The sequence below is a fragment of the Diadema antillarum genome, unplaced genomic scaffold (genome assembly GCF_040938485.1).
Source record: "Diadema antillarum isolate AM-2024a unplaced genomic scaffold, OU_Dant_1.0 seq00000222_RagTag, whole genome shotgun sequence".
Taxonomy (NCBI): Eukaryota; Metazoa; Echinodermata; class Echinoidea; order Diadematoida; family Diadematidae; genus Diadema; species Diadema antillarum.
The window spans coordinates 238,873-252,025 of NW_027271276.1; the positions used below are offsets into that span (position 1 = coordinate 238,873).

Genomic DNA, 13,153 nt, shown 5'->3' on the forward strand with positions numbered 1-13,153 from the left:
TTTACGGTCTGGAAGGTAGCGTCGATCCAGAAAATGACGTCTTTGTCCGCACTGTACCCGACATCAATAGGGCGACTGACATTTGAAAGAGGTATTGGATTGAACTGGAGCGAATCGAGACTACCTTCGTATATCAGTCCCCTGTCCTCGTCACAAACAAAGATCCTTGGTGGGTGGCGTGCGTCTGTAGAAGAATGTAAATTGGTGATTTCAAGTTCGGTGCTAGTTGTTGTTGTTGTTTTATTTCCGTACTAAAAAAATCAACACATTTCATACATAAAGGTCAGTAAAGAAAAAAAAACACATACGGAGGGTAGCCCATTTTCAGTAGTGACAATGACAGTCACTTCTGGTCTTCCATGGGGCCCTGTACACAAATTTTTCATACAATCAGGGACTGATGATGATAGAATAAAATATACACAAACACAAATAGAACGGTACATACATTACTACATTGTAACTACATATATACCATATTATCACACATTGTTCAAAGGTTTGAAGCACAAAAAAGATCAAATAGAAAGGATTTCGGTTTTAACTAAATTGAACTTAAAAACGGGTAAAGAGGAAATTTGACGCAAATCATTGGGTAAGTTGTTATACGCTGATGCACCTCTGTATGAAAAAGATCTCTTACAATAATTAGTTTTTGGCCGAGGTAACTGTAAATCGTTTTGATTACGGAGAGAGTATGGTGATGTCTTGTACTTAAAAATATCTTTCATATATTCGGGGGCCATGTTATTCATACTCTTATACATAGTGCTAGTGCTAGTGCTAGTGCTATCTCAGCACCATCACCGGCGATAAAACCGAACTTGAAATCACGTCGGTGTTGGGAGTTGACCTCAAAATTATGACGTATTTTCGGTTGCTGGTGCTGGGCTCGGTGTTGAATGTTGTCTGCTGAACCGAGCTCCGCCGTTTGTGTAAGCGATTTACGTGCTTTTTCCCCATTGACTAACACTAGCCCCTAGGGATTATCATTTTCGTCATTTCAAGTTCGGTGCTGGTGTTAGCGTTGCCGTGCGAGACTCATATTCACGTCCATAATAGATGCACGTTACGTGCAAAGTCTATGCCAATGCAGTGGTATCCCACGTAACGTACACGAACACTCTCGACATGGTTTCATAAATCTGAGCCTAAAAGCAAAATTAGGATAATTGTGCTTTGTAGAAGGGGTGAAATTTGTGCCGTTTTAATCAGTCTTCCTCGTTACATGTCTAAAACTAAGCAGCCACCGCTACATCTTTTTATATTTGACTTTAACTATATACGCCATCAATTTTTTTTCGTCGCCCTATTCCCGGGGGCGTTTTTTTTTTTTTTTTATAGACGGCACAGATTGGGGCATGGCACGTATGAAACCTATGGGAAACACGTTGGGTTAGGGTTAGGGTTTAGGTTTAGGGTTAGGGTTGGGTTTAGGTTTAGGGTTAGGGTTAGGGTTTGATGGTTAGGGTTAGAGCTAGGGTTAGGGTTAGGGTCCCCAATCTGTGCCGTCTAAAAAAAACACGCCGGGGACTACACGTTGATACGATTCCAACACCAATTGCTGGTGAACGATAATTTTGATCTGTATCGCCTCGGTAATCTGACTGTCGGTGTTGGAGCTCGATTTAAGGCTGTTATTTGAGGGTTAACACCAGCATTGCACTAGCACCGAACTTGTTGATGTATTCACGAAGTCGGCCGAATTACTAAGAGAAAACAATCGTGACTGATTGAGAAAAAAAAAACCATTGCACACATGCTTTTGCAGATATTTGATGTTTGCAGATATTTGATATTTCAAGGTGCCACACGACACTAATTTATGTGGTTGCATTACTGAGAGTGTTGACTTGGAAATATAAAAGCTAAAGCAGGCACGGCAGTGCGAGGGCTGGACATGTAGAAAGAAGACATGAAGAGAATGTACGCATTTGTAGTTCGCTATTCCGATGGTTCATCATTCCTTACGCTCGTTAGTCCGCGAATGTAAAAAAAAAAAAATGTCATTTTCAAAGCTTGTTAAGACGAAAATAAGAAAAGGTTCGTAATTCCGAAGATTCGATAGTACGCATTTTTGTCCATTTTCGGGTAACTGAACATCATGTCATATTTGACTTAGGAATCCTCGCAATAATGAATCGTTATCAAGCCACGAATTTTCGGATTAACGAACCCCGTTTCATTTTCGGACTAACAAAAATCTAGGTAAGCGGAATTGTATGTTCGGATTAACGAAACAAAGGATGAAAAACCCTCGGAATAACGAACATCACCCATACACACCAGCAAAGCTTTGAAATTGATGTGCGGGAGGAGGAGAGGTAGATGTTCTCAAAACAAAGCTGGCGGTGAGTTGGCTCATTCGGTAGCGCGTATGTCTCACGATCCTATACACGACCCGGGCTCGAGTCTGGACTGAGCAATGTTGTGTGTAAACATACCGTCCCCTCGACCCCTCTAGCAAGAGGCAAAACACGCTGTCCCTCGGATAGGACATAACATGGAGGTCCCGTGTGTGAGGGAGTCACAACTCATGCAAGTAAAAGATCCCGCTTCATTTGTTCAATTATTCATCGCAAAGAGCAGGGTGTGTAACAAGGTGAAGTGGTCCCACCTCACATCCAACTAGACCCCATTGAAGACCAGCTTAGCGTAGCTGAAAATGATGGAAATGAACAAACAAACAAGAGAGAAAGGGGGTCCGAGGGAAGACGTTGTGGACGAAATACGAGGACGTTCGTATTCATGACATCGCTACCTCATCCAAAATGCCCAATCGGGCAGGCGTGAAGCAGAAAGGAATGGGATTACGTAAATTCATGAAAAGTCACACGTGCCGATTCAAAAAGTTATATGCCTTGTCTATAGTTTTTGAATCTATACGTGATTTTATTCTTGAACCAACGACTGAGGAGCATGCTTTTATCATAGGCCCCATCATATTCCTCCTACTTTGAGTTTCAAGATTTTAGTCTAATGTGAACAGAACATCATGTTAATTTTCATATTGACACAATACATTGTACATTCAGATGAAGGACATTTTCCTGACAAATATGAAAATGATTTGACATCAAAATCATTTAAAACAAAAGGTGCTGTATTCTTACGAATTTCGCAAGTTGCTCCCTCGTAGTCATCGGGACAAAGACACGTCGCTCCTTGAGTAATACGAAAACACGTCCCGCCATTCACACACCTGTCAGCACATACATCTGTCATAAAACAAATGAAATAGGACTCAGTCATCACTTTGCGTCTTTGCGTGTGTTTAAAAGAAAAAAGAAATCGTCATGTCAAAGGCTCCTGAAGCAGGTATAGTTACGGTGGTAAGCAGCACGTAAAGTTGAATTTAAGGCAAGAAATATTTTCGTCATACGTATAAAATACGTGTGGTTGTCTAGTTATGCATGACATGTAAAACCCTATTGTAATTTAGCAAAGCCGAGATGTCAACAAATTAACATAGCGAAGTGCGATTTTGGCTACATGTTGTAGGAAACAGAAAATTTAGTTTATTCGGGTCCGGCAATTTTGCTGGAGACAAATAAAACACACACACCATTCAAACGATGTATACCAGAAGTTAATTCTTCCTCTACCAAAGTCTACGTGACAATGAATATTTTGTTACGACACTGCCGAACCCAAAATCTAATGGATCACTAATCTGCATGCCGTTCGTGACATTGCGTTGTAAGTTTGATGGGTTGTTTTGGAATCTTTTTTCTTATCAACCTATATAGGAGCCCATTAAAAGAGTAAATTCTTCTCCCTAAATTATACTTCTCTTAAGACATAGGGCAAATTAATTCATTACGGAAGTTTTGTTTCTTTTCTGTTTGTTCGCTTGTTTGTTTGTTTGTTTGTTTGTTTGTTTGTTTGTTTTCGTTGATCATTTTGCTTGCTACAAATCTCCTACCTGTCTCACAGAATTCGCCATCATATCCCAGTGGACACGTACAGGTCACAGATGCGAACGATCTCGTGCAGACACCACCATTTTGACATCGTTGCAAGCACACATCTGAAAAGGGAAACCCCCAACCGTCAATGAAGTGTTCGATAGAGATCATTATCATGATTGTCAGTGTAACAACTTCCCAGTGCATTTTACTAACAAACTTTCTATTTCACAGCATTTTACATGCATTTTTTTGGTGCCTATGTGAAAAATAGGAAAACAAAAACTCACAGATGGGGAAAGACTGGTAAGAAAATAAGAATGTTGTGCATCTTTTTATTTCTTTATAAAGTGAATCTAAAGAGTATGTTTTTGTGTCATATTCCTTCTCTTGATGTTGTTACTTTCTATTTTGCATGTTAGGGTGTGATTGGATGTTTATTTGTGTACTTTCTTATTATTAAACAAATACTTTTTGGAACTGAACACTTTCGTCCCTTGACAGCAACATAAGTCTTTACTCAATCTGTAGTGAAAATAATGAGATCCAAAATTTTCTAAAGAAAAATCACTTATGTGCAGCAAAATTCATCGCTACAGTAAGATATAAAAAGATGAAATACGTGAAAAATGAGTTCTCCTGCTAACATCAGCAAAGCAAGACGTATTATTTTATGAATTAATTCTGAAACGTTTAAAGAGGACGTTACTTGAACTGAAGGGTTAAGACCTTTGCTTTCTTTCTTTTTTCATCTTCAAACTAAGCCTTCAACGATCGGTTGATATGTTCTGTTCTGCTTTGTTCTGTTTGTTTATTTGTTTGTTTGTTTTCACTACAGTGATCTGACACACTAACCCGTATATACGTGTATCATGGCCGGCGACGGGAAATTTATTTGAAGGGCGTCTACAGACTCTGTGGCGCTGTCTATCCTGTGCACTCTATTTGTGGTGTTGTCGGAGAAGTAGATATCAGAATAAAAGATGTCAATTCCCAGAGAGTAGATGTCCAGTGTGGAGGTGGCCTCAAGCCAAAAGATGACGGAACGTAGGCTTGGATTATCGGGCGTCATGGATTCGATGACGTCACGAGAAGTGTCCGTCCAATACAGTCGATATTCTAGCATGACAGATGAAACGGTATCTGCATAATTAACATGTAATATTTTCTTACTTTAAAGTGGGTCTGCACTGGAAAGAAACATGTCCAGCGCCATCATAAGGCTCATTTTTCTCTGTGGTGCCCAGCATTTCTCCCATAATGCCAAGCGGCGTGCAGCAATTAACCCGTTCCATATTGAATTCTGATATCCCCATAGACTTAACACACAGATCACCAGGTTCCCGTAAACGTAGGGGATGGCCTAGCAGCGCAGCGGCTCGCTTCGATCCCGCACTATCTTGCGCAGTCCAGTGTATACGTATGTATACCACGTACCATAGTATATACCATGGTACGTACCATTATACGTTGTCACTTATCACTTCGCGATCTGTTCAGTGCTTTCAAACACTGTCTTCAACACTCATATCGTTTATTCTGATCGTTGTGTCGAACTTCAATCTGCGATTATGTCGCGGATACAACTTGGTAAATGCTGGATCCAGTGGGAGGAGATGCGAGCTGCGCTGGTGTATAGCGAGTATCTGGGCTGAGTGAGTGGATTGTCGTGGATCTCTCTCGCGACAAGTAACCCGTTCCCTCGCGATCCGGCCGAAAGATCGAGGCCGCGCCGGGCGGGCCGGGCTGGGCTCTCGGTACCCCACCATTATGCACTGCTTGTGTCTGTTCTCTCGGCTCTGCGCACAGCTGCTGTGAGATCGTGCGCTGACCGGCAGGCGGCGATTAGCCACAGGATAAAATAACGATGTAACCCGGCCACCGGAAGTTTTGATAGATGGCGCTCTTTGCAAAAAAAGTTCTGGCATCAAAATAATGGCTAGTGCAGACCGGCTTTAAGGACTAAATAACTTACATTTTTCTGTCGTATTGCAAAACAAACAAAAACATGAAATTTACTATAGCTGTATGATACATAATCGGGACAAAATTTACTAGTTTACTCAACTTTACAATAGTATACTAGTATTCATTTCTGATTGGCACAATCTTCACAGTGTTCTTGTGTAGGCACTCTAATGATTTGGAAAGAAGCTGGTAGTGAAAATTCTGTCTTAGTATAAAGTTTCAAAAAAGACGATTCCTTTCTATTTGGTGTAAGTGATCGCTAGTCCCGATATTTTCTTCTCCGAACAGCATTTTCCGAAATATCTCGTACTTATTAGTCATCCAAATTCGAATGAAATTTAACAAAAAGGGAGTTTTGTTTTACTTCCCAATCCATGTATAAGCCCAGCTTATCCATCTGTTTCTGTATCTTTTCTCTCTTTTTTTTTCTGTTTTGGTCTATACGATTCGGTGCTGTTTGTCTATTTCATGATCTAAAGGTAATTTAAGGAATCTACCTGTGAAATCAAAAGCTAACCCATTCGGGGCTATGACGTCAGTGTCAACTAGTGTTTCTTGATTCTGTCCATTCAGATCAACACTTTCGATGCTCGGTGAGTTACCAGCTGTTGTGAAGAATAATTTTCTGTGTGGAAACAAGACACAAAAAATGAATGAAAGGGCAAATACTTAGGTTGTAATAATGAAAATTATAATGGCCATTATAAGTCTTATATATAACGTGTCATATCGGCAATTTCAACGTCATGTACATACATCTTATAAGATTCTGCACTATATAAAATCATATTTGATCAGAATTGAATACTCCCGCCCCCTACGGATGGTCAATATATTCATGTTAGGTCTAATCATACCACCTGGCGGTTTACTGATACATGTTGGCGTATCATCACCTGGTATAATTATATGTCATATTCTTCACTGGTCTTCTTTTGTTTGGTGTAATTTAGCATTTTTTTCTTTATATAAGTTTACCAGGTATCTCTCATTATTCCTTTCCTTTCCTATCTTCACTTCCCCTTGCGCCTAGAAATATTGTATTAAGCGCATTGATGATTATTATGAGGATATATGAAATATTTGATATATTTCGGAATATACGTAATATCTCAATACAGGAACACTTGATACCAGTATGACAGAAAATACTAGTTATTTTGCACAACAACAGTATTAAACATATGAGTCTTGAGTAGTTTCATGCGCATATATACAATGTACCAATAAGTGATAAAATGCATGCAGCAACGGACGGGGTCAAATTAGAACGGCTGTAACAATTACCGTCTGCTGTATGAATAGGCCACAGCACGGGGTTCTGAAATCCCACAAAGAAGAGTCGACCTTGAACTTCCGTTCAAGTTTGCCGATTCAAGGTTCCCGCTTAACCTTGATGCCCAGTATATCTTGTTGTCTGCCAGATTCAGTGCCAAGCCATGTGGCGCTGTATTGTTTAAGAAATGACGTAACACAAAAAATGAACCTTTTATTCGAGAACCTTAATAGCAAGCCTCAATGAATTAGTGCAAATATGAACAAAAACTGAAAGAGGAAAAGGAAGTTCAAACTATTAAAGCAAGCAGTTACCACATCAGGGCAGTGCAGTTTTCAATTTAGTGGCAACGTGTGTATAACGGCCTTTGTCATAAGAGTAACTAAAAAAAAAAAAATGTGTATTACTAAAAGCGATTCTTTCCATTTTCCAGCGCACCATTAAGGACAGAATGATTATAGTATACCAATAAATAACATAGGGTAAAATGATATCACGAATTCTTGTTTTGTGTTGTTCTGTTGTTGCTGTTGTGTGTGTGTATGTGTTAGTTTATTTTAAAAGCAAGAAGGTACTATTTGATAATAAAATGTAATCATGGACAAGTGACAATAATGAATAGCAATAAGATTGTCTTTGGTAAAATCATTGTTAGGCCCTATCCCAGAGAGCCTTTTCATTGTCTTTACCCAAACATTTTCCTTCAGTTATAAGGATATACAGGTTGCCAATGTCTCAGGAGATATTAAAGAACATTTCGTCCCTGGATATATCATAGTTTATCGTGAACTAATTCATTCGGATTCATTGTGACCTTTTTTTAAGATCGAGACACGTTCTCGCAATAAGCTATTATATAATGACACAATATTTACAGCTGCACTACGATTCTCTGCCTAAAGCAAGATTCTTAGTATCTTTGTTATTTTCATGTTATCCTTTGATATAAATCTTTGCTTCTCTGATTTATTTTGAAATGACCGTATAGATCCCCTCCCCCTCTCTCCCTGTCTCTTGACTTTCGACTGAACATACTTCTGACGACTGAACATACTTATTTCTATTCGTATTTATGCACTAGAATGTAAAACATGATGCATTTATATGTTCAGTAGTATTTCCCCCATTCTGCTGAATAAAATATGTGTATAATGTAGGTAGGTTTCCTGGGCTGCCACGTGTTCAAGCTTTTGCTGATTATATAGTGGTAGTCCTTCTTCCCTGTAATTTCTCAGGTAATTATTTGAAGTATGTTAATTCGACATATGTTTTTTTAATGGAATTAACTCACACATGTATTTTTCTTCTTCGAGTCATCATGTATATTGTATCTGCACACTGGTATCTTATGTGATATTACTGAATAGAATCTTGATTTATGCATGAAATTGAGTTCGAAGAAAATTAACAAACAAACTTGAGGCCGATGAAGCAAGGACCATTTGGGAGCCTCCGTGTATGCTTGCTCTGTTGATTGTATGAGAGCCCTCATCCGACCAGTATATCATCTCATCTCGGTAGTCATAGTCAATACCTACGGGCGAAGCTAGTCCAGCGATGGGTAGCACCTCGAACGGCGACTGGCTAAAGCTGGTAACATTTGACTCAATTTTTACGATTGCCGCGGCTGATGTGTCGGCAACGAAGAGAATATGAGCTGGAGAGGACGTAATGAAAAAGATGGTATCACTGAAAATACTAGTAGACAAAATTCGTGGTGATGTAACTTCATATATGGCATTTCCGAATTAGGCAAATTAATCTTCAGCGAAATGTGCAAATAGAAAATAGACTATAAGATATAGTTGGTCGTTCGGGATAGAGTCACTCAGACTAACAGAATATCAAAAGTTCAATCTAAATCGGACAATGCACAAGAAAATAGTGGAAATTGACGGTGAACGTCATTATGTTGAAGTAATTCAAGAACTCTAAAAAGTTACTATTATCGATTAAGGAAATACAAGCCTGTCCGTAACGGTGGTGTTGCTTGGTTACATTTTGGTCGTGTAAAAACAAAATAGATAGATAAAAGAAAAAGAAGTATGTTTCATTCCGCTCCTCGGACTTGACCGTATGAAATTTTAGCCTGGTATTTTATCGCATGTCACGAAATAATTGCTGTGACTTTTCAAGACCTATCATCTACGATTGAAAGTGGACACTTTAGAACTGCGACTTCACTATGAAAGATAAAACATATCCTAAATGAGAAACAATGTAAAAGTGTAAATACTTTTGTGAATATCTATGATATTCGTGTACTTGCATGCAACCTGGTTGGGGACTTTATGGGCTCATAACAATTTTTGAGAGGAAAGCAAAGACACGCAAGTTTTTGAAAATGTATAGTATACTGCGTGTCACTCATTGTGTCTTGGAAATAGACCTGGCAGTCTAGTCTAAACAAACACCGATCAGGGAGTGAATAGTTTGCAGCATCTTCACCAACGAAAACGACTTTATTCATTGGAATGATTTCTTAAAACAAGTCTTTTTCAAAGAGTAATATGTGATTGCGAATATCACATGAACTTAATCCTGAAACATGTGGTTATGTGACGAACAACATTAATAGAGCATAGGCCCACAGCACTACCGCCGGTGTATGTTTATCGATATATTGTACTATAAAAGGGGTTTCCCAAATTGATTGAAATGAATGCCGCAATATCATTAGAACACTTCAGAGAAGTTTGAGAGAAATCACGCAATCCATTCAAATGTCATGAATGCCAAAGGACTCGATGACTCCTACCAGAGGTCGCTGCACAAACTATTGGCTCAGTGCCGTATATAATGAGAGTCTGAACAACTACGAAATTGGACGCCATGTCGTTACCGCGCGTATTATGCCTTACCGGGTTAGCGTGTACGCTCAGACGTAACAATAATAATTTCATGACCAAGCCAAATAAGGTGTAGTTAACAGTGGGCGCTGCGTATGAGCGCACTTTGGAAACGACACGGAACCAGTTTTGACCAATCACAGGCTTCAAAACTGCAGCCGAAAAGCGAGTTGGCCAGACTCTCTTTATATACGGTAAGTAATCCAAAATAAATAAAAGTTCTGAATGGAGCTTTGCGTTCTTGCGTGCAGTATTTATTTCATACGGTATATTGTCCAGATTGACGACATTGATATCATGTCTGCTTGTCACAAATTTCTTACCTGAGCTCAACGTTTTTCTTTGATATTATAATTAATCATAACAGTATAATATCAAGGAAACTGAAAGGTTCTATAATCAGCACGAGATGACTTTCATACTGTCCTCTGAACCAATATGTCTCAGAAATATCAGAGCTATTTATTTCAATTTGCTTTACATGAAATGATTTAAAAATGAAATAGCATGAATATAAATATTGTGAAATGAATAGGGTTGAGATGTTGGGTAGGAGTAAACTATCCTATTCATCGGAACAATGAGATATGTGACGTGAATGATTGACCAACATATCATATCATTCACATAATTATACTTATAAGTGAAACAATGAAAAACGTTCTTTGCTGAACTCGAAACAGTAACTATAAGTGTTACTAATTATTATACTGTATAAGGTTTGTGTGTGATCTTGAAAGGCTACACTGCTTGATATGGAAGGGTTTTTTTTATAAGAGTAAGATATTGTTATTGTAAGTAATTGAAGTTGTTTAAACCGTATTTTACCATCGAAAATACTGCAACGATTAACCAAAGTACATCATAGTCAAAGTCAGGAAGAAAATCTCGAAATTAAAGGACAAGCTCATCTTCATAGACACGTGGATTGAGTGAATGCAGCAATACTCGTAGAACACATCAGTGAGAATTTAAGGAAAATCAGACAATCTGTTAAAAAGTTGTGGATTTTTGAAGTTCCTGCTAAGTCACTGTTGGATGAGAAGACCACTATAACAGCTTGGGATGCCACACACGTGTTCAACGATATAAAGAAATTATCATAAAGGAAAATAAAACAAATTTTCACTTTCCTCGCATGATAAAGTACACTTGACTTCCATCTTCAGAAAGCAGGGGGAGTAACATTACCCTTAACATATGTCAGTGACAACTCGAGGAAATGTGCACTTTTTTTTTCAAAAAGTAAAATTTTGTGAAATTCTCTTTATATTTTACTTTTGTCGTTCTACCATATGTGACATCATGTCGTAGTCTTCTCAACCAGCATGCAGTGACTGTGCAGATACTTTAGATATTCATAACTTTTTAAAAGTGTATTATCCTAATTTCTCCAAACTTTCACTGATGTGTTCTACTAATATTGCTGCATTCACTCAATTCACAAGTCTATGAAGGTGGACTTGTCCTTTAAGTAATTGAATAAAGTCTTTCTACATAAAAAACATCAAGCTCAAATACCTGTCAATGTTTTGATGAACAACCCCTGAGAATGAGATGAACGAAAGAAATATAGCAACGTGTTATCTTCCTCTTTTTCATAGTCCAAATGTCATTTTGAACGATTTTTTTTTCATTAGTTAAATGTACGCTCGCCTAGCAACAAGCGTTCAGACGACGCGCAAACATGATCTTAACAAGCCCTTTAATATTTTCCCCCAAAGTGTTAACAGTAGAAATAGAGTAAACACTTTCTGGCGGGTGGTCATACAGGAAGAGAGTGAGAATCAATCTATAGATCCTGTGCGCGAACTGAAGTGTTAGTAAGGTAATTCTCCTCTGTCAATTTCAGTACAAGACAAGATTACTACATGTAGTGCCTAGCAGCAAGGGTAGCTTTGAAATGGGCGTAAACGGTACCTACAGTCAGCTAAGCTCAGCTCGACAAAATAGCACAGCCGTCTGCAGATGTCAATATCATTTACACTGGTTACAGTGCGTTATTCCGGAGGATCGGTAATCCGAAAACGAAATAAGGTTCGTAATTCCAAAGGTGCGCAGTACTCTTTTTTTCGAATTAACAACGAATCCTATTTCATTTTCGGATAAATAAGTATCTAGGTATACACCGGAGTAGGGGCTTTGATTATTTCGGAACATCGACCCTCGGAATAAATCCTGTACAAGGTGAATTAGCGAATTCAACGGGATTATCTTCTATTTATGTTTTCTTAGAAATTCGTCAGCTTTGCAGAAAATCTTTTGCTCGGTCTTGTCAAAATTTGATGAGACTTGTGGGAAATATCGTTTAAACGGCAAAGACTTTATAACTTTTATGAATGAAAACAAATGTTTCTTATCTTACTCGTAAAGATGAATGGGTTTCATTTGTTTTGCTTTGTTTTTGCGTAAGATTTTACTAATAGCTCTATTAAGAGCAGTAATTAAAGTCGGTTGAATTAGATATATACAGTGTGCGAGGAAAAACAGATTTTGTTAATCGTCAATCGAAGATAACTTGAAGGCAATGTTACATATCATCCTATACAATTACGCTACATTATTAACCGCCACATCACTATAAGTTACGTAGTTTGTTACGTCTGTAAATTAAAGGTATCGAAAATAGAATACGGCTGATTGATGAAATGAATGAGCCTATCAGAATTTTGCTAAGTAATAATTCAACTTACCACTGTGAACTCCGACAAAAACTCCAAGCAAGTACAGCAACCCTAGACACAGAATCCTCCGTAGTTTCTGGCCTCCCATGTTGGTAATTATCTGTTAAAATAATAATGATTTTTACTAATACATGTATTTTAAAGCAACGACAACAGATGATTTCTTATGATACTCTGAATCCCAAAAGGCTTTCACCCGTATCCATTTAGATTCCCACTTGCAAACCCGGTAAAATCGATATATAGCCAAATAGTAATGACCAGAACCATTTTTTGATTTGATTTGAATTGATTTATTCACAAAATGCATATATATATATATATATATATACATATTTATACATACATTATTCACGAATATGCACATAGTTTGTACATGAAATATGTTATTATACATGTTGTGTGGATCGTCATAAGCTATGAAAATCTTGACTGAGACATTAAGTATGGATAACTAACACATGGTCA

The 13,153-nt window shown here is 38.1% G+C and overlaps 1 protein-coding gene across 1 annotated transcript; it reads right to left on the bottom strand.

The window, feature by feature from the left end:
• Window position 1: 1 nt before the first annotated feature.
• On the bottom strand, window positions 2–12,773 carry LOC139729179 (low-density lipoprotein receptor-related protein 2-like). The gene is made up of 9 exons (XM_071640111.1): window positions 12,695–12,773; window positions 8,570–8,809; window positions 7,164–7,323; window positions 6,374–6,501; window positions 4,764–5,027; window positions 3,926–4,030; window positions 3,114–3,218; window positions 58–184; window positions 2–8 (listed from the first exon to the last, which is right to left on the bottom strand). The coding sequence occupies exons 1-9, from the start codon at window positions 12,771–12,773 to the stop codon at window positions 2–4; spliced, it is 1,215 nt and encodes a 404-aa protein (XP_071496212.1).
• Between the last annotated feature and the right edge of the window lie 380 nt (window positions 12,774–13,153).

Coding starts and splice junctions, on each gene's coding strand:
- LOC139729179 (XM_071640111.1), bottom strand. CDS start 12,773: ATGGGAGGCCAGAAACTACGGAGGATTCTGTGTCTAGGGTTGCTGTAC. Junction 5,028..6,373: donor GTTAGCTTTTGATTTCACAG/GTAGATTCCTTA, acceptor CTGTCATGCTAG/AATATCGACTGTATTGGACG. Junction 185..3,113: donor GGGAGCAACTTGCGAAATTC/GTAAGAATACAG, acceptor ATTCTTCTACAG/ACGCACGCCACCCACCAAGG.